The sequence below is a fragment of the Babylonia areolata genome, chromosome 19 (assembly GCF_041734735.1).
Source record: "Babylonia areolata isolate BAREFJ2019XMU chromosome 19, ASM4173473v1, whole genome shotgun sequence".
NCBI classification, from domain to species: Eukaryota; Metazoa; Mollusca; class Gastropoda; order Neogastropoda; family Buccinidae; genus Babylonia; species Babylonia areolata.
Genome location: NC_134894.1, coordinates 60,508,347 through 60,536,145, shown reverse-complemented (window position 1 = coordinate 60,536,145; position 27,799 = coordinate 60,508,347). Strand labels below are relative to the sequence as shown.

General features: G+C 40.4%; 1 protein-coding gene across 8 annotated transcripts; it reads left to right on the top strand.

Moving 5' to 3' along the window:
- The first annotated feature begins 70 nt into the window (after positions 1–70).
- On the top strand, positions 71–27,612 carry LOC143293901 (solute carrier family 28 member 3-like). Of its 8 annotated transcripts, XR_013056821.1 has the most exons (15): positions 2,193–2,339; positions 9,614–9,836; positions 10,654–10,766; positions 11,358–11,596; positions 13,519–13,660; positions 14,327–14,518; positions 15,537–15,698; positions 17,277–17,402; positions 17,899–18,029; positions 18,935–19,103; positions 20,215–20,397; positions 22,401–22,581; positions 23,113–25,575; positions 25,627–25,678; positions 25,730–27,612. XR_013056821.1 is itself a non-coding variant. In XM_076605255.1 (13 exons), exons 2-13 carry the CDS (start codon positions 9,638–9,640, stop codon positions 23,277–23,279), a joined length of 2,004 nt encoding a protein of 667 aa, XP_076461370.1. In that variant the 5' UTR covers positions 71–191; positions 9,614–9,637; the 3' UTR covers positions 23,280–27,612. The 8 variants fall into 8 exon arrangements, 3 of the variants coding, with proteins under 3 accessions (XP_076461370.1, XP_076461368.1, XP_076461371.1); XR_013056820.1 differs by having other exon boundaries at positions 25,627–27,612; XR_013056822.1 differs by lacking the exon at positions 25,627–25,678 and having other exon boundaries at positions 23,113–25,626; positions 25,782–27,612.
- Positions 27,613–27,799: the final 187 nt, after the last annotated feature.

Sequence of the window (27,799 nt, the reverse complement as noted above, 5' to 3'; positions counted from 1 at the left end):
GAGTCGAAGTAGCGTGCCAGTTGGTCAATTAATTCACGAGTCGCGCTTTTTTCTGATGAAAGAACCAATCACAACTGTGCCTCAAACCGAGGCTTCCCGCCAGATTCAACAACACAGTCGCGCCAGTTGCTTTCAGACCTGGAGGAACTGCAGAACTTTTTTCTGGAACCGCAATTTACGAGCCAAGTTAGGTGAGTATTTCCTTTCCATTTACCTCGTTTTGAATCCTTCCAAACCTTGAATTGTTAAATTGGTAAACTGATTGTCATGGATCGACCGAAATACTTGTCTAAAAAATTCAGTGAAACACTGGTTACACAATGTGGTGATGATGTTTATTTTTTTTTTAATCGATCGAGAAAATAAAAAAACAACAACTTGTGAGGCAAGACCGAAGATTGTTCAAGACCGAAGATTTGTCGGAATGAATGTTATTCATTTATTATTTATTTGGTCATACTTTGGTCGCAAAATGTAGACTTAACAGTAGTTAAATCACTGATCGCTAAAAAAAAAAAAATCATGACGCGGCTGTATGCAGGCAGATACGTGTAACACTTGAAATCAGAACCTAAAATATATATCAGAACATAAGAAAACATCCGCAACGGATTTTGAGCAGTTGCCCCAGTCTGACCCATCTTAATCATTGTATCGATCATGATTATGATTGATTTACATTTGGGCGGAAGCGGGGGATTTGAGTTGAGATTTTGAGCAGTTAAAAAAAGAAAAGACAAAATGTTTTAACGTACACTTGGATGAATTTTTGCTGTTTAGCTAGCACTTTTTTTTTCAGCATACTAATCCAAATCAAAATTTTGGTCTAATTTAATCATTCAACAAAAGACAAAGAGCAGCTGGATTTGTCCCGCCAATGATTTATGATTCGCCGGTGCGCGGGCATTCCCGTCCTCTTTCTCTCTTCCGCGTCTTTGGTTTTGTGGGGGTCTTTTCCCCCAACTGGTACACAGCTCTCTAACTAAATCTTAGGTCGCTTCCATAACTATTTCATGGATTGTTGTAAGGTTAAATCACCTCCCTCTCGATCCACCCCTCCCTTTCTCTGCATGGTGACGCAATCCGCTTTTAGAACACAAGTGCCTTATCAAGCTCAACATTTCCATTGATACACCATACTGCACGCCCCCTCCCTCCCCCACCCACCGCCCACTCCCTTAATTATCGGTGAAATTGTTCAAATGTGTTTGTGTTTGATGTAATTTTGTCATGTGAGATACGTCGATATAAAAACAGGCTGCCTGATTCGAAATTATAAACTGAAGGCCATATGCCAGTAACATATAAATACAATACTGTGGACACATACGAGTGAGTACAATACGTGTAGGCCTGTGTGAATGTTCTCTTGATGCTGGAAACATATGGTCAACATAGATGTGTTCGGCTCTGTACGTCTCTCCAGCATGTTGCACTGTAGACGCTTTGTTTTGCGCGGCAAATCATATTCTTGTTTTTCAGGAATGTCATTCCGATAAACTAGAAGACAGTATTAAGGGAAATCCGTACACGTAATGTTGCGCATGAGATTGCTCAACAAGCACAGAAGCCCAACAAAGAAACAAAATCATTGCGGTCGGTCATTTCTGACACAAAGAAGGTTTGGCCATTGACACCCAGACTTCTAGTGTCTGGTTTGGCGAACATGAGTGATCATAGGCACTTTATAATCAGAATTAAGTTTATAGGTCTGTCAAAAGCTCGTCATGAGCCGTTAAGGATTTAAACACGTAGATTTATACATCTACAGAGAATATAAAGATATCATTTAAAAAGCAGATTCGACTGGTATTCTGACACCAAAGTTCAGCCAATGCTGTAACTACAATTGCTTTTACCTCCTCTTTCAGATACATAATGAAGACCTTTTCTGTCCTTTTTCTCTGCTCGAGACGAGACTGGTTTACAATATTGATGAAGATAATTTTGACTTTTAAATTGTATAGTCGGACTTGAACGTTTCAAAATTCAACCGTGGTAATTTTGATTTGTAGTTGTGTGAACAGACCAGCACATATCCAGACTCGTTATCAAGACATAATGATTTTTCACAAACACACAATCATATATGTTAGCAGTTATTTCATATGCCTGTGGTGATTTCATCATCGTTCTACCACATGGCACACCCACGCTCGCCGGGCCGTCAGCGCGTGGCGTGCGCTCGCGTGCCCATCACTCGTGCACTAAAAAACAGGATCGGCCTGGCACTGACGCACGTGTCTGCTGTGCATAGTTACCGGTGACCCACCGAGAAAAGACAGGCTGAAAGGGCAGACCTCCCTAAACAAACAACATATAGGAGCTAGACGTGTGAGGTGAGTGGATGTTTTGACCAGTGAACCGAACTTTGTGAATTTCTCTTGAACACGGTTTGGTCCAGCAGACGATCAGTTATGAGACCACGTGGGCCGGTCTGGTGCTCAATGTGACTCAACCTGCGTCGTTTCTGACATGATTTTTACGATGATTTATCGACTATACACTATATTAATGTTTTAGCAAGAGTTTTCACTATTAGTTTTTCTTAAATCATCGTTTATATTCACGATATTAAGAAAAAAAAATGTATCATTCACCAGACTGTTCCGTTCAAAAATCGATATAGATCCAGACGATTTTTCATGAGGGATGACAAAGCAACGATCGATCTTGCGTGTATTTTCTTTTTAGAGGGAAAATAATAAAAAGAGGTATATACATATTTTTTTTTACCGTTAGTCTTGTGACTTGGTTTGGTATTTTTTAATGAGAGAAAAGGATAAAAAGGTTTGGATTCCAGTTGAAGAGGATTCCTGTGGTAAGTCAGTTTCTTTCCTCAGTTCCAGGAACCACGTTGACATGAAAAACGGAATCCCTTGTCAGTGTTTTGCCAAATGGGGCAGACCTGACAGATTTGCACTCACCAGGAGATCGAACTGGCAGAAAAAAACACACTGTAGTGTATACGTAGTCTTCGTGGGAAATATGATCCATAATGAGAGGACATTATTCCACAGATCCAGTCAGAATCGTCAAGTTGATTAACATGTATGTTTTTGTTGCCTGGATCAGTTGCATTCAGTTTCAGTTTCAAGGTCTCAGAATGTGTGGACTGATCCATATATACACTACACATCAGCTTTCGGGGGGAAAAAAACCAGGGAATACAGTTTCAGTCTTCTGTTTTGGTTTCATTCTTTGAGTGCTGTACCTGTATCTTTCTTAATTGGATGAAAAACAACAAATAAATAAATAAACAGAAAAAGACAGTGACAAAACAAAACAGTGAACACACACACTGACTGAAACCATTTCAGATTAACTGTTTGTTGTACTGACATTTTCGCAACCATTTGAATAAAATATTAACTGAGCAACACAAGGAAATCCTGATTTGAGGAAGGTATGATTAAAACACACACACACACACACACACACACACAGGACAGCATTCATGCAAGACTTTGATTTCTTGTGTATATATATTTTTTGTATGAATAATTAATTATTTTTTTATAATCTTTTAAAAAAGCAACAACAACAAAAAAACAAAAACATGGCTGTTTCATTTCTAATGTATCCTATCATCTCAGTGCCATGTCATACTAATTAGTGATAAATTTGTCTCAACAAACCCACTCCCACTCCCCATAGAAATTGCCATGGACAAGAAATTGTTCTGGTCATAGTGATACAGGTTGATAGTTTATATTCTTTACATTTAGTTCAAAGAAAATTTGTGAAATGTATGTTAAGGTATATATATATATATATATATATATATATATAACACCTCTAGATGACTGCAGTGAAGTTGGCAGTAGGGTAGTCTCAGCATACATGTCAGCAGTTGTCAACTGGTTAGTATGGTAAGACTTGACGTAGGGGAAAACTGAACCATAAAAGCATCTTATATTGGCCATGTTACAGTCAACCAAATAGTGTAGGCCACTGGAAAAAACAACCTCTGTGTATAAACAAATATAGGGTCTCTCTTTTTCTTTTTCTTTTTTATACATATATATGTATAAACAAAGGGTCTTTTTTATATAAAGTTATTATTTATTTATTTATGCTTATAGTTGACTTCATCAAGTTTTTGCGCCTTATACATATTATTATTAGTAGTAGTAGTTCTTTTTTTATGTATTTATCTATTCACCTTTTTTTTTTCTCTCAAGGCCTGACTAAGCACGTTGGGTTACGCTGCTGGTCAGGCATCTGCTTGGCAGACGTGGTGTAGCGTATATGGATTTGTCCGAACGCAGTGACGCCTCCTTGAGCTACTGAAACTGGTGTATATTATTTTCCTCAACACACACACAGAAGATGGGACAAAACAGTATGTGAAGCCATGGAGATGACCCAAGAGCATGATGTGCAAAAGCAAAACAATGTGATGCATGTAATCACAAATCAAGCAAAGAAAATAGGAAGGAAATGGGCAAAGCTTAACAGAGTGCTTATGAAACGTGAAGGAAATGTTTTGAGAAATATGCTCAGCCTGCTGGTGTGGAAGTGGTCAGAACAAGTCTGCACTGTCAGGCTTGGCAACATCTACATTGCAATCATTTTTTTTATGCACTAGTTAAAAAACAACTTGGGAGATACTGAATTAACTACAAGAGGATGGAAGAAATTGTGGTTTCAACAGTGTGTGGGAGCAGGAAAGAAGATTCCTTTAACTTCCTTGTTCCTGGGCTGCAACTCCAACGTTCACTCGTATATACATAGGTGGAGGAGGAATTTTGTTTAATATCCCGTCACACATACATGTATACACAAGTGTTGTTTTTTTTTTTATGTGTATGACCATTATTTATCCCTGTCATGTAGGCAGTCATACTCTGTTTTTGAGGTGATCCCTTCAACTGAAGATCTGCCAGCAGAACCCATCACCAAGCAGACATGGGGTGACTTTGTTTGAATAGGACAAGTTATATGTGGAAATGAATTACACTTTCACAGGCAAGCATGGGACAGTTTGAAATGCTTTTTATTGAAGCAAAACTTTCTCTATTCATATTGATGATATTCTAAGGGGAATTTTTGCAGAACAAGTAATGATGCAAGTGGAACAGTTTTGTTGTGTAAAAGTACTGTGGACAAAAAAAAAAGAAAAAAGTTTAAGCAGTCATTTTTATTTTATTACAATTTTGAATTGGACAAAGTATGCATACAAAACATGATGCTAACAAGAAGACAGAAAGATTTATATATAAAAAAGAAAAGATGATGAATTTAAAAGATTGGGAAAGAAAAGAAAAAAGCCAGCAGCAGTGAGCCACAGAACACACATATTGTACCGTACCATATTTTATGGAATGGCAGAGACATGCTTTTTGGGGCTTCCCTGAATTATATTGCTGGAGTCTGCTTTTTTGTGCTAGTACATTTCATTAAAAAATATAAGTTGCATTGCTACTTACAAAATAATGCCTGTGATGAACAAACACACTGCTAACATCACATTTGAAGGGAAAAGATGTAAAACTGAAGAAAAGTTTTTGGCAATGATGTTTAGCAAACCTTTCAATTCATATCCTTTGAAAATAAGGTTGATATTTTTTTTTTCTCTTTACTTTCATTGAAATTCAGAGTGAGGGCCTTGAGATCAGCCAGTGCACTGGCACTTCTTGCTAAAGTGCCAAGTAATGTTGATGTTTCCTTGTTGATCCCTCTTCCCCAATCCTGTTACCTCACCGGGTCAGCCGCTGACTGACACAGGGCTGTGCCCTGAGGCATCATGTGTATAACCACAGTGGTACTCTGGTGATCAGGATTACCCATATGCTGGGGATTAAGGGCGGAGTGGCTGCAGGCATATCGCCAACCAACCAGACAGGCCAGTCGGGTTTTAACATGCACTAGATTATGTCATAGACTCACCGAGAATTCATTGTCTCTGGCCTGGGAGGGGAAGGGAGGGGTGGGGGGGGAATGGATCAAGTCTCTGGATAAGGTAATCTCTCAATTTTCTCTCTGTGCTTCATCCCCTTCTGATGGTCCTGGAAAACAAGGCCAGCTTCCAGAGACTATGAGATCTGTTGTCTTCTGACACACACTAGTGATCGTCAATGTATACCCCCGAAAACAGAGTATGGCTGCCTACATGGTGGGGTAAAAATCAGTCATATACATAAAAGCCCACTCGTGTACATATGAGTGAACGTGGGAGTTGCAGCCCATAAATGAAGGAGAAATTAACATATGATTAAAGTATTAATTTTCACACAGTTGTTTTCAAGAGATTAAAAAAAAAAAAAAAAAAGGGCGGGTGGCTCAAGGGTTGCTGATCGCAATGTATTGCAGGAGCTGTCAGAATGGCATAGTTCTTCTCCCTTAGACTTTACCGAGTCTGCCCACAAGGCAGTGGGGCCAGTTCCACATGACTGAGAGACTTGTTGGAAGGTGGGGACATCGCTCTAACTGAGCAGGTCCAAAGGACCTACCCACTGCCCATAGAAAAGTCCACCTGAAGTAAGACAGCATTAATTCCTGAACGTAGCGACCTGAGTGTGTAGTTTGTTATATCTTGGTATTAATTAAAAGAATTAAAAAAAAAAAAAATTAAAGCTACTAAGAAAACAACATGGCATGTAAAAAAAAAAATAAAAAAATAAAAAAACCCAACCCAACTAATTGCTTTTGCATGCACTAAACAATATCACAACACCTTTGGGGGAGAGATGAAAAAGAAAAGAAAAAAGCTTTTAGAAATGTGGCAAACTTATAGATATATCAAGAAACTTGCTGTGCAAGCCATAAATACACATAATTATTTTATCACTTTTTATCCCATATATTTATTGCTTGCATTGTAACACATTGTGTTCTAGCTTTGGAGCTCTTGGCCTGACAAAGCTGTTTTGCCAACATATGGAGATCAGGAGCCACTAACACGTATACATGCACACAGAGACAGACTTGTTTCGGGTCCAGCTGTTGTACGGACTTGGCTATCAATGTAGCAAACTCATCATTTGTTGTTTATCATGAGTTTAAGGTCTTATGATAACTGGCCTCAGCATTGCTGGGTACATGCTACAACATTGTTGTACTGCTATGTGATGTGGCTAGCATATTGATTTTTCTTGTTCTTCCATGAAATAAACTGAGGGGTTTGGTGCTGTGTTAGTGTTACTGTTAATGTTATGTTGTAGATTTGTATCACTATCAAAATCAACTTCATGTACACAATACACTATACAGTACAAGATAGAGTCAGTTACTGCAGTCTCACCCTCAGTTTGGAAAATGTTGATTCTGGAATAGTTTTAAATGTATGAGATGCATACTGACCATAGGGTTGCATCTGAAGTGTTGTTTTTCAATTTAAAAAGCTATGCATTGTGTTGAAGTAAGTACTGATCACTATTATATAATCTAACTTGCTACTTAAACCAATATAATAGTGTTATAACAAACGAATAATAAACTATTACTTTGAAAGCCCCCCGCCCCCCACCCACCCTCCAAATACCCTCCCTATTTCTCCCTTGCTCCCCCACAATCAGTTTGTAACTAATAAGTCTTATTCATTGTGCTCAGTGCAGTTCTAACTGTAATTCAAACGCAGAAACGCAGACGGGGAGTGGTGTAATTTGCCGGTAGGGCACATTGAAACAGATGAACTTCAACGTGGAATGCGCTGACAGAACATGACAACACAGTCCCTTGACCTGGCAGGGAGGTGGTGATGACATGTCACTGTCAGTGACAGGTATGACCACCTTCACACCTGTTATGTTATCATGGTTATGTTATGAATCGGTTGGGTCAGGACTAGATGTTTTTTTTGGTAGGTATCTTCAGTCATAAAATGTTTGAATTAAAAAACAAAACACACACCACACACACACACACACACACACACACACACACACACACACACACACACACACACACACACACACACACACACACACACACACAACACACACACACAACACACACACACACAAGATGTGCATAAAAAAAACAGCTTCTTTGGGATATTTTAAAGTCATGAACTGAGAAAGCGTCATGCTGAAAAACAAACCACAAGAATTTTTCATTTTATATTCCTGTACTCTTCGCCTTGCACTGTGGCATTTCAGCAACTGTGTACAGAAACAGAAATGGGTAATTCAGTTTAAGTTCTGTGAGTGTAACTATAAAATCTTGTAAATTATGATTTTCAGCATGCAGAGGGTTTTGCATTGTCATTGGAGCAGCTCTGTTGAATTATGCAGAGGAATGATAGATATAAAATTATGAGTTTATCACTTTGAAATATCTGTGATGGCGCCTGGAGATATATGTGACAATGTAAAGCAAGAAACAGACATCATTTTTCTTGTCAAAGTGTGACACTGACATGAAAGTTTGAAGCTACGTAGTCATTTTTGTATTATAGAGACCAGGCTGCCATATTATTCAGACGTCCAAACCAATCACTGTCAAAGGTGCATGAGTGGTGTACAGTGTTATGGTTTCATTCATACGTCAGAGATGGTTTTAATTATTATGTCAGGAAGACGGTAATCATTCCTGTCACACTTGTCATGGTTTACTTGTTCCATTTTGTGAATGCCACTCTGTCCCCTCTTGGCTTTCTTTCAGTCTGCCTACCTTCATGTGAGCACACACACACACACACACACACACACACACACACACACACACACACACACACACACACACACACACACACACACACACACACACACACACACACACACACACACACCATTTGGCAGATAAGAGTAGTGGTGATCAGGTTCAGAAACATGATAAACTGTAAAGCTCTCAGTATTTGTACATTAGTTGCCGGATGATGTTAGAACTTTGCAGACACTTTCTCAGGGTTCGTACAGTCGCTGAAGTCTGGTTGAAATGTGGGTGTGATGCTGGGAACTGGTGTTTGGAAAAGCAAAATGTCTTAGAGTTTTCATGTATTCCAGTGTTTTTGTTGTTGTTTTTATTATTTTTTATACATACATAAAAGCATATAAACATTATACATAAATATTTTCAGGTTGATAATTTCTACAGCTTTAGGAGCAGTGGGGACTGAGTATCTTTTTGATGTCATTGCTTTATTTGTATTATTTGTATTCTTTCAATTTCCAGTGAAAACACCTGTGCAAGCGTCAGAACATTAGATCTCTGATGTGTGTTGGAGGTGGACATGGTGGGAAAAATATGGAGAAATTATAGCCCACTAAATAATTATGTAATAAATACCCCTTTCAAAAGTTATTGCTTTCTTTGATTTTCCTTTTTTGATTTAATGTACGTTTGTCATTTCCCTGCCTTCAGCAGCTGTTTAATCAGCAACTCTTGTTCTTAACATTCCTCCTATTACTGCACATGTGATGTTGTTTCAGTTTACTTCAGAGACTGAGAGAGCTAAGAAATATACCTGAAAATCTTGTATGTGTGTGTGTGTTTGTTCATTCATTAGCTTTTAGATTTTTTTCTATTGCATAAAATTATGAGTTTATCACTTTGAAATATCTGTGATGGCGCCTGGAGATATATGTGACAATGTAAAGCAAGAAATAGATATTATTAGTAACATGGAAAATACTGATCACATGTTGGATGTGTGTGTGTGTGTGTGCAGGATTCCGCCTGAAGCACCACTACCATGGCCCAGCTGAACACGACGAGCACCCCGGTGAAGGGCAAACAACTGCCCAGCCCTGACGACTCTGGCGTCAGCATCGAGATCAGTGAGATGGGGGGCAGGGGTGACAAGGAGAGCGACAAGATGCTGGGCTCCTCAGGCATCTCCGACTGCACGGGCAGCGACAAACAGACGGATGAGATCACTCTGGAGATGGATGGTAAGGATCTCTTTTCCTTCCCTTTTTTTTTATTCATTAAACATGCATGCATGCACACACACACACACGCACACACACATGTATGTGTGTGTGTGTGTGTGTATATATATATATATATATATATATATATAAGAAAGAAGAGGAAAAAAACAATAAATGCAAGCAACACAAACGAAATATATTTACATAAATCACTTTTGAAATGGACAGTAACGGTTTTGTTTTTTCCTCTTTAAAGAAGAAAACAAAAATTTATCATTGTATTTTAGATACAAACATAAGAAAGAAAAAAACAAAACACACGAAGATAATACAATGCACATTCACTCTCTCCATACGAATGGCGAAAGAGACGACATTAACAGCGTTTCACCCCAATTACCATCATCAAAATATTGCAAGCGGAAGGCTCTTATACTGAAGACGTGAATGTTGACAAAGAATACCACACTTCTGACGACGGAAGCTGAAGGTTGGGTCATTCAGACACCCACTGGACATCCGAGGGGTCTGTGTAGAGGAGAAGAGAGGACTGGCCGTACTGAGTGAGTTAAAAGCCAAACTTGAACAAAAAAATCAATTCACAAATTTTAGATCACTTGAACACATGTTTTTGTCCATACACAACCAGATAACTTTTTTCCCCCCGCAGATTATAGAGTGCTTAGTTAGATACTAGCAGCAGAGTTACTGGTCTCTATGGATAACACTCTTTGGAAAAAAAATCATACACTGAAAGTTTTTGTTATCAGTTTGCTGGTCTAGCAGACATGGTATGACAGGTTTTTACGATAGATGTGGACGTTTGGATTTTCAGACAAATACAGTATGAGCATCGAGAGCAGTGACAGTGGAACGACGTCATGTCTGGACTCCTATCACCAGCAGCTGCTTGGCTTATACACCTCTCACAGCTCACTGATCAAAAAGGTGGGTCGCCAACCAACAAGGAACGCTAGCTAGCAGGCTTTGGATGCTGCATTGTACTTTATGAAGTCATGACAGATTTCTCAGTGTGAAATTAAACTTTTGGGGTCGCTCTCTTCCCAGGAAGAGAATGTGTTGCCACTGTAGTACCACTTTAAGTGTTTGGTTGGATGTCAGTGCGGGACTATGCATGTTTTCATTTTAGTGTTTAAATGCTTGGGTTTTTTTTTAACCATTTTTTTAATATATATATTGTATGTCTATATATATGTATATACTGTATATATACAGGATTACACGGAAAGTTGTTATGTAAATGAATTTATTATTGTTATGATAATTAGTGCCTAATTCTGCAGTCACACACATGTACCTTTTTTTGTTTTTTTTCTTTTGCTGCCCCATCATCTACATTGTTTCAGTGGCATTGCTCCATTACTCCCACACAGCTCCTTACAAGTCCCTCATATACAGCCACACCAGAGTTTGTCTGTCACAGTCTTGGTGCCGGCAGTCCACACGGAACTACAGATGTTAGGTCGCCAGGAGGCCACACACCAGAGATGTTCATTTTTTGGTGTCTCTTCGCAACAGATAGTGATCGCTGTGGCCGGCATGGCGTACCTGGTCTACTTTGGAGTGGCTCTGGTCTTCAGCGGAACTCACTTCTGCGAGTCGGATCACAACGTGGTCCCCCTGGTGGTCCTGACCTGTGTGGGTCTCTTCCTCATCGTCACCTCCGCCATCTGGTCCATGTTCGGTACCACGGTGCAGGAGAAGGTCTTCATTCCCTTCCACCAAGCCATCACCAGGAACTGGCACGTCTTTAAATGGTCAGTGAAACTTTACCACAGCTTGCTTTTATCAGAGGTTGTTTTTGCATTCATTATCAGTTGTTTCGCTTGTTAGATTAACGTTTTTTTTTTTTTTTTTTTTTTTTTTTACGAAGTCATGTAAGAAATTCCCTGTAATTGTATCTAGATTTTTTTTTTTTTTTTTTAAATTTCACCCAACCCCCTCCCTCATTTGCTTGGTTTCCCCCAACTCACCATTCATCCACATCCCTCTCCTCTTGTAAACAATAATACTCAAATGTATGCATTAATACTTCAACAAAATGTCTTCAGTCACCGATATGTGTGACAGGACATTAAACAAAATTCCTCCTTAGACCACTCTGGGAAGGATGCTAACTCAGTCTGGCTCCGCAACTAAGCCGTTATTGTCGTTAGAAGGTGGTGTCCTTAGTACGTTAAATCAGAACAGGCACCACTGAACACCACCGAAGTGACTCAGCAGCAGTGCAGGGTCTCCTCTGGTGTGCTGCCTCCTGGTGACCTAACATCGATGGTTCCCTGCGGACTGCTGACGCTGGAACTGTGACGGACGAACCCGGGTGTGGCCGTGTATGGGGGAATCTAAATGAGTAATGCCACTGAAATGGTGCAGATGATGGGGCAGCAAAAAAATAAAAAAAAAAAATCCTCCTTAGAAGTTGTTGTGGCAGAATCGGTGAGGCATAGGACTTCTGATCTGGTGTTCACCTGTGATCAGGGTTTGAGGTGCTATTTCAGCATGGTCAGTCAGTCAGTCCCTCGACCGCTGGGGTCGTTGGGGGGACATGAGGAAGATGTCATAGCTCGCCACGCCGTTCTGTTGGCAGCTGTCGTGAGGAGATCTGGCATCGTCATTTTGGTCCATTCCTTGACGTTGTCTGCCGCCCCTGTCTGCGCCCTCCCTCTACAGTCTCTTGCAGGATGGTTTTGGAGAGGGTGTTATGTCGTATGATGTGACCAAACCATGCCATCTTCCGTCATTTGACAGTTGCCAGCAGTGGTTCTTGGGGCCCAACAAGGTTGCTGACCAGGTTCCGCACATAGTCATTGGTCTTGTGCTCCTTGTAGGAGATGTGTCTCCTCAAGCACTTGTTTTCGAATGCTTGGATTCTTCTTTCTGTTTCTGCCATCAGTGTCCATGTCTCGCATCCATATAAGAGGATGGAGACCACTAGTGACTTGTAGAGCAGGAATTTTGTGTGGAATCTGATGTTGCTCTTCCATACCCTGTTCAGTCTGGCCATCGCTGCCGTTGCAGAATTAATCCTATTTCAGCATGGTGTTGTTCCCCTATTAGGAAAGGCAGTTTTGTTCAGATTTTTCCCTCACTCCACCCAAATGTGAATTTTTCTTCTTCCTCGTTCGCCTCCCGTTAGATGAGCAGCCCAGTGTCCTCGATGAAGACTGCCGTCCGTCGCAGCTCCTCCAGGGTGCCGTACAGTTTGGCTTCCACTGCTGTTGGTGTTGGCCAGTACTTCCTCCTGGATGCTGCATGCGTCGAACAGTCTTGAAGGATGTGGTCCACCCAAATGTGAATGAATACCTGACTTCGGTTAGGGAAAATCAAAACAGATTGAGAGGATTGGTCCCCAGCATTCTTTGTCAAGCCCTAGACACAGTGGATATGAATTCACTGGCCTGATGGTTGTACAAGGCTATGAGACCTTTATCCTTTTACTAACCTTTTATTTATATCACTTTATGTTTTTAACTGGCACCGGTAGGTGGAGCTCCAGACATTGAATTCATTCTCCTCCCTTTTATCTTCTTAAATGAAAAACAGAAAGTTAACATGTCTCTGTACCTATAAGCTGTGTTGAATTTCGCTGTGGTGGGGGTGGGGGAGGAAGCATGATTGGGTTAGGACTGTTCCGTCCCTCCTAGCACAAATTTCACTTTGTTCGTGCGCTTTGTTTCAGGGTGCTGTTGTTGGCGCCTTTGGCCGGCATGATCCTGATCGTGGCGTTCACCGTGTGGGACAGCCCTCGCAACCTGGCGTCGCTGGCCGGACTGACTTTCTTCGTCATTCTCCTCTTCCTCTTATCCTCGGCTCCCACACGGGTAAGCTTTTCCTGCACTGTCATCCTTCCATTGTGTGTGGGGGGGGGATAAGCTTTTCCTGCACTGTCGTCCTTCCATTGTGTGTGGGGGGGATAAGCTTTTCCTGTGTTTGGGGGGGGGGGGGGGGTTAAGCTTTTCCTGCACTGTCGTCCTTCCATTGTGTGGGGGGGGATAAGCTTTTCCTACACTGTCATCCTTCCATTGTGTGGGGGGGATAAGTTTTTCCTGCACTGTCGTCCTTCCATTGTGTGTGGGGGGGATAAGCTTTTCCTGCATTGTGTGTGTTTGGGGGGGGGGGGGGGGGGGGGGATAAGCTTTTCCTGCACTGTCGTCCTTCCATTGTGTGTGTTTGTGTATTCCGATTAGCGAAAGTATCATTTACGCCTGAAGGTTGCTGGACTTTTAAATGAATAGAACAAGGGGGTATGTGGAATATCATTTGCATCATAAAGTAAGCAGTTTTTATAATGAATTATAAATTCCGCCCCACATTCTTTTCTTTCTGTTCTTTTGTTTTTTCCTCATGAGTAAAGGTATTTGCAGGTTGACTGGCTGGTGTGGAAAACTGTTGATATCATTGCATTATGAACAGAGCTTGAATGATAAACCATAAATTCCACCCCACTTTTTCTTCTTCTTTTTTCTCATGAGTGAAGGTGTTTGCAGGTCAACTGGCGGCCAGTTGTCGGAGGGTTCATCCTGCAGTTCTACTTTGCCACCCTCATCCTGAAGTGGGACTATGGCTACAAGGCGTTCAGCTTCCTCGGAGAGGAGGCCCGCAAGTTCCTGGCCTTCACAGACGTGGGGTCCAGGTTTGTCTTTGGGGACAAATTCACCGACCACATTTTTGTCATGCAGGTAAGGGCGACAGGGATTTGCTGTGTTGCTCTGTGTGTCAGAAATTCCGTTTCCGCAGGGCTCATAGTCATGGAAATTCATGGCCTGTAAACAAAATCAACCTAGGAAGCGATGATTTCATTTTTCAGTTGGCTTCATGCCTATATTTATCCAGCGAAAGACAAAAGTCAGTCAAGGTAATATCAAGCTTTTCAGTTTGCTGATCTAATCCCAACCTTTGCATGCTCAGAGAAATGACGGGGTCTTTTATGCCAGTGATTCAGTCTTTCTCTGTGTGTGTGTGTGAATCATCTCCAGTTCAGTTTTTAGAACAGAAGTTCATGTTTACATAATTTTGACTTTACAGTTTACTACGAAAACAAACCACCACTCTCTATCTACTGTGTATGTGTGTGTGATGGAATGTGACATGTGTGTGTTTGTATATGATATTGGCAAAGAATCTGTATGATCTCTGTCCCGATTTTTAGATCGTGCTCATGCTCACGTATGCATGTACACGGCATTCATATATTCAAAACTCTGGTCAGCATTACATCAACATGGTCACAGTTACATCAGAGCCCGGTGAGGAATGACACCAGGCCGGTCGAAGTCAGATCACGCACACCAACGTTCTTTGACAGCTTCTGTGAAACTGATAATACCTGACAGAAACATGACAGGCATCGTATCCAATCGCACACAGACTGATGAAAGCTGTAGACTGTGCAGGCCAAATGGGTAAGCTATCAGTCTACAGCAATGCTTTGAGAACCAGTTTAGTCCAGTCACACACAGACTAATGAAAGCTGTAGACTGTGCAAGCCAAATGGGTGAGCTACCAGTCTACAGCAATGCCTTGAGAACCAAAGTTGTGACTGATTCGGTCAAGATTTGATCACTTTATCTGAATATTCATTTTCAGTATGATATTCGTTCGGTAATTCAATGTATTATTTCACACGCCTGTTACACACCAGGTGTGAAGCGATGCACAGGTGGAAGCAGTGTGAACGACTGTTTTCACTGCCCACAGGTGCTGCCGGTGGTGGTGTTCTTCAGCTGTGTCATCACCATGCTGTACCACCTGGGCGTCATGCAGTGCATCATCTCCAAGATCGCCTTCGTCATGCGCCTCACCCTGGGAACCACCGCTGCCGAGTCCCTCTGCGCTGCCGGCAACATCTTCGTGGGCCAGGTGGGTTCTTCTTCTTCTGCGTTCACTCGTATGCACAAGAGTGGGTTTTTACGTGTATGACCGTTTTTACCTTGCCATGTAGGCAGCCATACTCCGTTTTCAGGGGTGTGCATGCTGGGTATGTTCTTGTTTCCATAACCCACCGAACGCTGACATGGATTACAGGATCTTTAACGTGCGTATTTGATCTTCTGCTTGCGTCTACACACGAAGGGGGTTCAGGCACTAGCAAGTCTGCACATATGTTGACCTGGGAGATCGTAAAAATCTCCACCCTTTACCCACCAGGCGCCGTCACCGTGATTCAAACCCGGGACCCTCAGATTGACAGTCCAACGCTTTAACCACTCGCCTATTGCGCCCGTCTGCCAGGTGGGTTCAAATCCTCATACTTTTGAGGTTTGTGCGCTCATGGAAAATCTGAGAAAGTGAAGGAACCATCTCCATGGCTGGAAGTCTTGGGGACATGAGAGAACCATTTCCAGGACTGGGAAAGTCTTGGGGGGGGGGGGAATATGTTTCGCCTTCAAAATCTGTTAAAGTCTTGCAATTTTGATGAAACGCAAGTCAGTAGTCTGGCTTTTCCTTTCATTTTAATTTTGTTTTTTGAAAAAGAAAAAAGGTGGTACTGGCTGGATTATTGCTTTCTTTAAAAAAAAATTCTTTTTTTTTTTAAGTCCCTGTTTATTTGGCTCTTTCCCCCTTCAGTTGAACAAAAACATTTACTTTTAAAGTGTTTCACATCTTATTTGGACTCCCCTCATTTATTTATGTCATCACTGGTATTATGTATACCATGTATTTTATCTTTTTCATAAACAGACAGTAGTGATCTAGTTTTATTTAGGAATTTGACTAGTACAGGCGATTAACTCTTTCCATACGAACGGCGAAAGAGACGACGTTAACAGCGTTTCACCCCAATTACCATCAAAATATTGCAAGCGGAAGGCTCTTATACTGAAGACGTGAATGTTGACAAAGAATACCACAATTCTGACGACGGAAGCTAAAGGTTGGGTCATTGAGACACCCACTGGACATCCGAGGGGTCTGTGTAGAGGAGAAGAGAGGACTGACCGTACTGAGTTAAAGCGAAGCTAAAGCTAACGCTGGCTCCACAGTCAAGAAATGTCAAGCAACCACCCCTTACCAAGCTGACAAGCACCTCTCTTGTCTCTGCCTCTCTCCTTGCAGGCAAGGACTATTCCCATCACCTCCATCCTCACGCTCTCTGTGTGAAGACCTCTCTCCTTGCAGGCAAGGACTATTCCCATCACCTCCATCCTCACGCTCTTTGTGTGAAGACCTCTGTATTGTAGCCTGTAGCTGTATGGAATAAAATGTTTTCAAAGTCCAACCAGTGTTCTGGACATAGTGAATAAACCCTACAACATTATTGTATGCTTCAAAGTCCAACTTGTGTTCTGGACATAATGAATAAACCTTACAACAACATTATTGTATGTTTCAAAGTCCAACTAGTGTTCTCAACATAATGAACACATTATTAGATATTTACATGTCTAACCAGTGTTCTGGACGTAATGAATGAACCGTGCAATAACATCATTACAGACTGAGGCTCCAATCTTGATTCGTCCGTTCCTGGGACTGATGACCAAGTCAGAGCTTCACGCCGTCATGGTCGGGGGCTTCGCCACCATCGCTGGAGGGGTACTGGCTGCCTACATCAAGTTTGGGGTAAGTGTTTGGTCTTAGGCCATTTAACCTCTTCTCTGCATATGCTGCACCGGTTTTGTAGGTTTCATCTCTGTTGGGGTAAGTGTTCGGTTAAAAAAACATCAAGTTTTTAGACAATTTAACATCTTCTGTGCATATGCTGCACTAGTTTTGTAGGTTTCATCTCTATTAAATCTAAAAAATATTAATTTTGAATATGTATATGATATTAAAAGATGTTCAAAATGAAACATTATGTGTACAGTATTTGCGGCTGTGTCCACACACATCAGTTAGGAGAGAAAAATACTGGTTGATTTAATTAATTAATTTCTTGCATTTTCTCCCATCAATACAACAGGGGAGTCTGCTGGGGCTGTGACGTCATGGGACTGAATGAGTTAAACATGACCAGCAGATTTTCAGTATTGGGAATGTACATCATTCGATGTTTCTGTTGCTGCTGCTGCTGCTGTTGTTTTACACAAATAGTGATGTGTTGGGGGTTTTTTTCCAGATCCCCCCGGAGCACCTGCTGTGTGCGTCGGTGATGAACGCCCCCTGCTCCCTGGCCGTGTCCAAACTGCTGTGCCCAGAGACGGAGAAGAGCAAGATCTCTAAGACCAACGCCATGACTGACTGTAAACGGTATGTACACCTGTGTGTCTGTGTCTGCAACATTTCACCCGCTGAACGTTTAAAAACAATTTGTATACACTCCTATACGCGCACACGTGGGCTTAGATTTCTTCTTCTCTTTCTCTCTCTCTCTCTCTCTCTCTCTCTCTCTCTCTCTCTCTCAGTGTGTGTGTATAATTGTTATTTTGAAATGAATATTTGTTTTCCATAATAGCTTTTCCAGCTCCCATCAAGGATTTCAAAGTTGAAGCTATTTGAGACTAAGGGTTTGTTTTTGTTTGTTTACCTTCGAGAAGTTTTTATTTTTATTTTTTTTATTTTTTATTTATTTATTTTTTAAGAAATATCAGTCATGCATTAGTAAATGTTTAATGGTGTAGCTGCATTCATTTGATCACTAACTGAAAATGTTTCTTTTGCTGGCATGAGCACAACTGTGTGACACTGATAAACCAATCAAGGACAAGTTTTATCATTTACTATTTCTGACATGCAGAGTTAACTGAAGGGTAACATTTGTATCTCCTGGGTTTAAAAAAAATAATATTTAATAACCTACAGTGACATCGAAAAACTAATGAGAAAATACTTTTATCATTTAATATTTCTGACATGCAGTGTTGACTGAAGCGTAAATCTTTTATTCTTTTTTCCCCACCCCCCCTCAGAACCTACAGTGACCTTTCTGAACCAGGAAACTACATTTTTGTCACTTGATATTTTCAGACATACAGGGGGATGACCAAAGCTATGAAGAGTAATGTTTGTGTCTTCTTCTTTTTCTCCAGAACTTACAGTGACATCCCTAAACTCATCAGAAAAGTTTGATTATTTGATTTTTTTTTTTTTCCTGACACGTGGAGGGGTTGACAAGTCAGGAAGGATAACATCTGCGTCTTGTGTGTTTTCTCCAGGACCTACAGAAATCTTCTGGAGGCTGCAGCTGCCGGCGCCTCTCAATCCATAGCCCTTGTTGCCAACATCGCTGCCAACCTGATCGCGTTCCTGGCTCTCCTGTCCTTTGTCAACGCCACCCTTGGTTGGTTTGGAGAATTCGTCTGCCTCCAGGGCCTGTCTTTTGAGGTGAGTGGGTTCCTCGGAGAGAAAAAAAACACCAGGTTATCAGGTCCTGTAGTCTTTTTTGGCCTTGAATTATCTGTATCACTGTATGTCATTGACGTTTTCTCACGTTGGTGGCATATATATCGTCAGCACTTCAGTTTGTGTGTGTTTTATTTTGTTGTGGTGTGTGCATGTGTTAGTGTCGTTTGCAGAATATATATTTGTGTGTTTCTGACAAATGGCATTTGCTGCTGATACCTTGACCAAAATGTTACTGATATAAGACTTCAAGACACTCTATAGGCTTCAAACAGAATTTGGTATGCGCACGGGGTGTTGAAATGACATTCAACCATCAGCCACTCTGCAACTAAAAATCACAAAAGAAAATAACTATGGCAGCTCATGCATTTCTCTCTCACTCCCCGTCCCACCCACCCACCCCCAAACACCACAACCATCACACACACTAATATGCACGCACGCATACCTTCCACATAGAATGACAAAGCAATGATAAGACCACCACATGGATAGTCTTGGCTGGGGGTTGGGAGGTGTGCTGCAAAGGCCCCACACTGGGGTGTGGTGTGTTGGCCTAAAGGTAACGCGTCCCCCCCCCCATGAAGGGGGGAGAATTTCAGCGCAGTGGTTCAAATCCCATTGTCGCCAGTAGTTTCTCCCCCTCCACTAGACCTTGAGCAGTGGTCTAGACGCTAGTCATTCAGATGAGACAATAAACCGAGGTCCCATGCACTTAGCACACTTCAAAGAACTCACAGCAACAAAAAGGGATGTCCCTGGCAAAATTCTGTAGGAAAATTAATTTTGAAAGGAAAACATCAAATTACAGGCAGGAGAAAATATAACCAAAAAAGAAAAAGAAAAAAAAAAGAGTGGTGCTGTCAGTGTAGCGACACACTCTCCCTGGGGAGAGCAACCTGAATTTCACACAGAGAAATCTGTTGTGAGAAAAAGGAGTAATACAATACAATACAATACAACACAACACAACACAATACATACAACATAATACAATACAACACAACACAACACAACACAACACAACACAATACAACACAACACAACACAATACAATACTGACGCCAGTGTTGCTGTCTTGCGTTTCCAGATGATCTGCCACTACCTGCTGATGCCGGTGGTCTACCTGATGGGGGTCAGGTGGGAGGATGCTGGGGTGGTGGCTGAGCTCATCGCGCTCAAGACCTTCCTCAACGAGTTTGTCGCCTACGAGAAACTGTCCGAGCTGATCAAAAACCGGCTCACCTGTTCAATGGAGGGCCACATTTTGTCAGTGAGTAAATTTTTTTAAATTTTTTTACTGCATGTTGTTTATTATTGTCTTTGTTATTGTCTGTGAGAAATTGTCCTTTTTCCTTACATATTTTTCTATCTCTCTCCTTTTTTTATTTATTTTATTTTTGTTTTGTTTTTTTAATTTTTTTTGCTTTTTTTTCTCCAGCATTTAGCTATTGCATGAATATCCACCTATACATTCAGTCTAGTAGAAAGGTTTTTTTGTTTTTTTTTCCTATTGAAGTGTTTTCCTGGATACCAAAATCAACCTTCAACAAGGTGCAGTGCCCCACACTGATGAACCAAGCAATCAGAACAAAAAGACAAACAAAACCAAAAAAAGTCCAATAAGATCAGAATCAGGCATCACTCACCAGAGACCTAAAGTTAACAGAAAGGCATTATCCTGACACCTGTCAGTTCATTTCTCTCACCTGAAAGAGTTAACTCTCTCCGGACGAAGGAATGCTCACGCATTCCTACACAAAACGTATTCGGATTCGGACAAAGGAATGGAATTTTGTGATTAGCCAAGCAGAGTGCGTTATTCTGGGTCACTCCACAATCGAGAGTATGACTGGTCAGCCTGGCATGAGTGGCCTGTCTCGCACACACGCTGACAAAGTCACTGACCTGTCGTCTGCTCACGTGCCAGCCTGTTAGCAAAGCGGGCTCTTCTCAGAATGTTGTGAAGCGAACAAGGCAGTGACGGCAACGTTTTCGTGTTGCCGAAATACTCGAAATGCTACAAAATGAAGGGTCGGACATTGAAGAGGTGGATGATGACGAAGAAGAAAGCGAATTTAATGCAGAAAGCGAGCATGGGTATGGTGATTCGGGGTGAAAAATTGGCAGTATTTTCTACATATGGCAAAACTGTAAAAATAAGATGAGAAATTTGATATATATTTTTTATGTAATAGCTCAAGACGTAATAAACCAGTTCTGAAAGTTTCATTTTCTTACACAGTATTTTGTATTTTTTGTAATTTTTTTCCAAACCCTTACAAATGGGCCGTCTGTGGGGAAAAGCAAGGGAGAAAACTTGTCGTCCCAAGTGAGTTCATCTTCTCAAAACAAAGAGTAACAGTAGGCTTCCTGATGGAACATCACAGATTTGAACTTGTGTCAGATAAAATGCTGAACCTGTCAGAAAACTGGAAGTCTTCCGTTTATATTCAAGTTTCAGCACTGAATGCTGAAACATTACCTGACATAACATTTTATGTGTGGTGGTCGCTTCAGTAACGATGCAATCTGAAATGAAAAAGTCACTCTCGGTTTTCTTTTTTTTATATTGCATTTTTATGTTAAAATTTCACTCACACCTAGGGTAAGGTCTCAAGGCCATTCAGCCAAACATGAACACAAACAAAACCATCACACACGATACTCAACACTTTTTAGGAAGTGTCTGGGTTTGTTCCAATGTACCTTTTATTTACCTGCGTGCTAGCTGAATTCGGTAGCGTAAGCAGCACTGACTTGAAGTTGTGTACCTTGTGAATGGAGAGAGTTACCACTCTTTACTATTGGATACTCAACATACAAACTAAACATCATAAAACCTAAATGATAAAATCTTATATCAAGACAGAAATATTGCAATACTTTAAACCAGATATATATATATATATATATAGTTATATATATAGTTCACACTCTCTTCGTGTCCTGGACACCACTCCTTTCAGAGAGCACTGAGGTAAATACAAAGACTGGTAAAATATAAACAACAGTAGATTCTACCCTTGCCTGAAGAAGCTTGTTTTACAGCAAAAATTTGCTGCTTTTAAGAATACAAGTTTTAAGACATGAAGAGTCTACTGTTGTTTTTAATATATATATATATATAATTGCAATAAGAAGTAATTCTCTTCTTACACAAGGTACACTTCAAGTCAATGCTGCCTATGCTTCTGATTCAGCGAGATCATCATGTACACACCTAGCCTTGTTCTTTCATATGACTCACAAAGAACTGACGACTTGTTTTTTCAGCCCCGTTCGGAGATGATCGCTACATACGCCCTGTGTGGATTCTCGAACCTGAGCTCCATCGGCATCATGCTGGGAGGTCTGGGTCCCATGGCTCCTCAACGTGTGGGCCACATGGCGTCCATCGTCATCAGCGCCCTGTTTGGCGGCATTGTGGCCTGCCTCATCACTGCCTCTGTTGCCGGTGAGGAAGAGAGCGTGGAGGGTTGGGGGTTCAAAACCTTTCTCTCTTTTTTTTTTGTTTTTTATGTGTGTGTGTGTGTGTGTATCAAAGGAATAAAAGAAATTGCAGTGACATGTTTTTGATTCAACATACCATACACAACCCACACACCAAAACACCAATAATTCCTTGTTTTTTCTTAAAGAATATATGTATGTGTATAGTGAAAATTGAACACTGATAATGGCATATCTGTCAATCTCTTTCATAAGTGGTGTCATATACTTCTTTTTCTTTTTTTTTTTTTTCTTTTCTTTTTTTTTCTTTTTTTTTATCGGTTTGGCTTTGTGGTTGGTATGGAAAGTGTTCACTCCTGTTTGGAAAAAGTACTGAATTTTGTTGTGATGACAGTTTAGCTTTATGACTGATATGGAAATTTTCACTCTGGTTTGGAAAAAGTACTGAACTTTGCATTGGCCACATCTGTGGGAACACTGAATTGTGGTAAGTGGGTGATAACCAGTCCAGCTGATTGCCTTGTGACGTTTTCAGGTCTGCTGGTGGTGGAGCTGCCTACAGAAGTCATGACGTGTATGGGTAACAATACACTGGTCAACGCTTCAGTAACCGTGGACTATTTGATGCAGAACGTCACAGACGCAGCCTCTGCTGTCGTATCCACTGTCGCCACTGCCGTCGCTAACACAACCACCGTCTGAACACCGAAACAGTCATGAACTTGTCAGAACGGAAGAGAAAGGCTGGTGAGCTGAAGCCGGGTGAAGTCTAAACACCGAGAAGAAATGAAATGAAAGCATTACGTCTTTCATTCAGACTGATGTTTTGGGATTTGTATTTGTATTTCTTTTTATCACAACAGATTTCTCTGTGTGAAATTCGGGCTGCTCTCCCCAGGGAGAGCGCGTCGCCATACTACAGCGCCACCCATTTTTTGTATTTTTTCCTGTGTGCAGTTTTATTTGTTTTTCCTATTGAAATGGATTTTTCTACAGAATTTTGCCAGGAACAACCCTTTTGTTGCCGTGGGCTCTTTTACGTGCGCTAAGTGCATGCTGCACACAGGACCTCCGTTTATCGTCTCATCCGAATGACTAGCGTCCAGACCACCACTCAAGGTCTAGTGGAGGGGGAGAAAATTTCGGGGGCTGTGCCATGATTCGAACCAGCGCGCACAGATTCTCTCGCTTCCTAGGCGGACGCGTTACCTCTAGGCCATCACTCTTTGCTTGTTGTACAGCCTTGTTTCCTCAACAGCTGTAAGAAGACTTGAGATTGTAAGAAAGTTTTCTTCACTCAGAATCAATAGTTTGAACCAGTCATTTCAATATTTTGGTGGTTTCTCATCTTCTTCATCCTTCCCTAAAACTGATACAGGAGTCTTGGGTTGGTCAGTTAAGGTTGTGAGAGATGACCGAAATAAACACGAGTTGAAACTTTTGATTCTGTGAGCAAGGAAAACTGTCTGCTACATGTATCGGGAATCAGGTTATCTTTGCCGATGGAGATTGGGTTCAGTGTGTTACTTGATGTAGATGTGTCAAGATGAGTGACGGTGCAGTTAAGTTATATTCTAATTTGATGATGCGAGTGAAATGAATGAGCTTGTGGTCAATTTTCAGTGAGCGAAATTAATGAGCTTGTGGTCAATTTTCAATGAGCGAAATTAATGAGCTTGTGGTCAATTTTCAATGAGCGAAATTAATGAGCTTGTGGTTAATTTTCAATTAGATGTGAGTGAAATCAATGACCCTGTGGTTAAGTTATATTTTTGATCACTTTCAAGTGAAATGATTGAGCTTCTGGTTAACTTATACTCTTAATTACATGTGAGCGAAATGAACATGAGCTTAATTTTTGATGAGATGCGAGTGACATGGTTGAGCTTGTGGTAAAGTTAAATTTGAAGATGACGCGTGAGAAACAGTTAGGATCTCCCTCAGTCCCTCCCTTTATTTTTCAAAGTGGAACAATGCAAAGCAAATACTGTGTTTCTATATCCGTTCTCTGTGGATAGAAACCTTGGTAGAAATCCAACATAGTCATTCCTTTTCTGTAGATAAACATTTTTGTAAAACATACAGACTTTTTTTCTCCTGTTAAATCTGCCCACCATTTCACTGTTTCATTCATATCAAGCTCCTTTGGTATATTGTGGTGTGTTACATTCTCTTTCCTTGATGCAGGAAATGAAAATGTTTAATATTCTATTATCAAAAGTTGCTCCACTATCAAGAGGAATTTTGCATCAAATCAACACTGTTGATTTCATTGGAGATCATTGTTTTATCACATGTACAATACCGTATCAGACATATCTGGTAATTACAGATGGCAGGAGAAAATACTGCCCCAGTGTGTTACCTAATTTGTTACCATTTCATATTCGGTATAATTGTTAGAATGTCAGATGTTACACATTTGAGATGCTGATAACATTCATCCCAAGCTGCCATATCAGAATCTCATTTTCTGCCTTGCTTAATTCCACACGGATACAGTATTGGCTAGTTGCTCAAAAGGATCTCATTGTATCATTCTGAGCTCCCCCTCACCCCTAACTTCAGTGTTGCTCCATGCATTTGAAAGAGAAACAAAACCATGCCAGTCTGGAGAAATCTGAGGCAACGTATCTGGCAAGAATGTTGTTTTCTGCAGACTCTTCCCCAAAGTTTGATTTGATGATCTCATAGGATTCCAAGTCATCATATTTATACTTGTTTGAAGATGTCACACTGTCGGAACGTGGCCTTGTGTAAGCATGTGCTTGCGACATCTCGGTGGAGATTAAGTTGGTATTTCAGCCTTGCATGTTTGATATTGTGTTGCAGAGATGGCCATATGTCACTGAAACATTTGTACTGTGGATATGATTATATTCTGTTGAATGTCTTTTGTTTCAGTCTTTTCTTGGTATTGTCTTCAAAATATGCTACATGACTATATTTTGTTTTGACTAGATATCATCATCCCTCATGTTTCATGCAGTGTCAACAGGTTTAGATGCTTAACCCGTTCAACCCCTCATGTTTCATGCAATGTCAACAGGTTTAGATGCTTTACCTGTTCAAACCTCTCATGTTTCATGCAATGTCAACAGGTTTAGATGCTTAACCCGTTCAACCCCTCATGTTTCATGCAATGTCAACAGGTTTAGATGCTTTACCTGTTCAAACCTCTCATGTTTCATGCAATGTCAACAGGTTTAGATGTTTAACCTGTTCAACTCTGGGGAGTTTATAGCCTGGACAGGCTTCCCTGCCATAGCGATAGGGAAAATGCAGAAAACGTACTGAAAATTGTCCATTATTTCCTCCAAATTGAAGTGTGGACACCGCTCGAAATACTGTCAAAGTTAGTTCTCTTTGCTTGCATTTTATGCATATTTACGAACGTGAATACCGTTTTAATGAAACGAATTGCAAAGCCCCCGTGCAGCATTTGGGCATAGGGTTCTGTGGGTTAAGTGGATGTCTTCATTCATATTTTCTTGGTACTATACCAGCAGAACAACTTTGTGAAAATGATGCTGCTTGCTTTGTTTCAGTGTTCATGGTATCATAATCCAGATTACAAAACGACTCACATTAAATCATGATAGCAAAACATCCAGATTACCAAACACTTGTCTAAAACAAGGGGTTTTCTTTTGTTTGTTTTGTTTTTCAGCAATTCAGACAAGTAAAAAATAAAACAAACAGCTAATCAATATGCTTTTGAATAAATTAATACAGTACTTTGAAAATTAAGCTCCACATTGTTTATATACAAATATATTCTCCCCCAACCCCACCTTTTTTTCTCCTTTTTTTTTTTAACAGATATACTTTTTTAATACATATTCAATAATGACAAAAAATACAAAAGGATATTTTCCTTCATGAAATACTCTAGTCAAATTTACAAGTGCTGAGATTTGAACAGAAGATGATTACATTTTGTTTTTAATCTGCTTTGACAGGGTGACAGAACGACACCATATTAAGACGCCTTTACTTCCATAACCTGTCAGTCTTGCAACTTGATTTTTGTCAGTATTTCTATTTACCAAACAAAAAACTTATTCTACTCAGTAATTTCTAAATAGAGCACATGTACACAACTGCTCATTTGGTTGAAATCTGTATGTATATATATGTGTGTGTGTTGAAGATGATTGGTGTAGATTTCCATTATCATGCATATATTTAAATGGTGTAGATTTCCATTATCATGCATATATTTAAACGGTTTTTTGTGACATATGCATTACTCATGTGTGTATATATTTGTTTTCATTGAGGAAGTACAAGCATATTGTTCAGATGAACCGTAGACAGTGAAATGCATCCATGTTTTCAAATTTTATCCTCTGTTAAATTTTGCTTTTTTGAGATTGTTTGGCAGCATTCATTTTGGAAATATTTTAATGTCCTTCATGAGTTTAACTTTTGCTTATTATTTATTATAAAGCAAATGCCTTGTGGTGCAATAATAATTTGACAAAACACATCACATCCAGTGAACAAAATCTGACAATGTCTCAAGAGATCTTTGTATGTATTCACTAACAGAAACAAGTAACGTGAAGTGAATCTCAGACCAATGAAGATGGACTAACAACAGAACAAAATACGGAGTTTTCCTGTGTACATTGTCGGAAAGGCCCGCAATGTTCAGTATATTTTTTCACAGTAATCGGAAAATTATCAAATACCTGACTTCATTGACGAAAGCATATAAACCATGAAGTGAATGAATCTCATGGAAATAAAGATGAACCATTGACAACTGTCAATAGAACAAAACGATACTGCATTTTTCTGATGTGTGTGTGTGTACAAAGGTTTGAAAGGCATGCCAAAAAAAATGTTGACTAAGTTTTGTTGTTTGCTTTTTAAGCATGTTATTCACAATCACAGGGTGATTGGAAAATTATCAAATGGAAATGTATGAAATGGTGATTTCTTCTGTAATGTGATAATCATGAAAGAACACCAATAGTACGTTATCCATGCCATCTTTTCATTTCCGCCCCCCCCCCCCCCCCCCCCCCCCTCCCCCTTTCAAACTTACAGCAAGAGTCATATTCTGGCATGGAAGTTTATTAACTTTACAACCTGACAATACATATTGACCAATTATTAAGATTGCTTTTTATTTATTGTACTTTTGTAGTCTTTACGTATCATAGATACTTGTATATTAGAAATAGTCATGCCAGATTTTTTTTTTTTTTTTC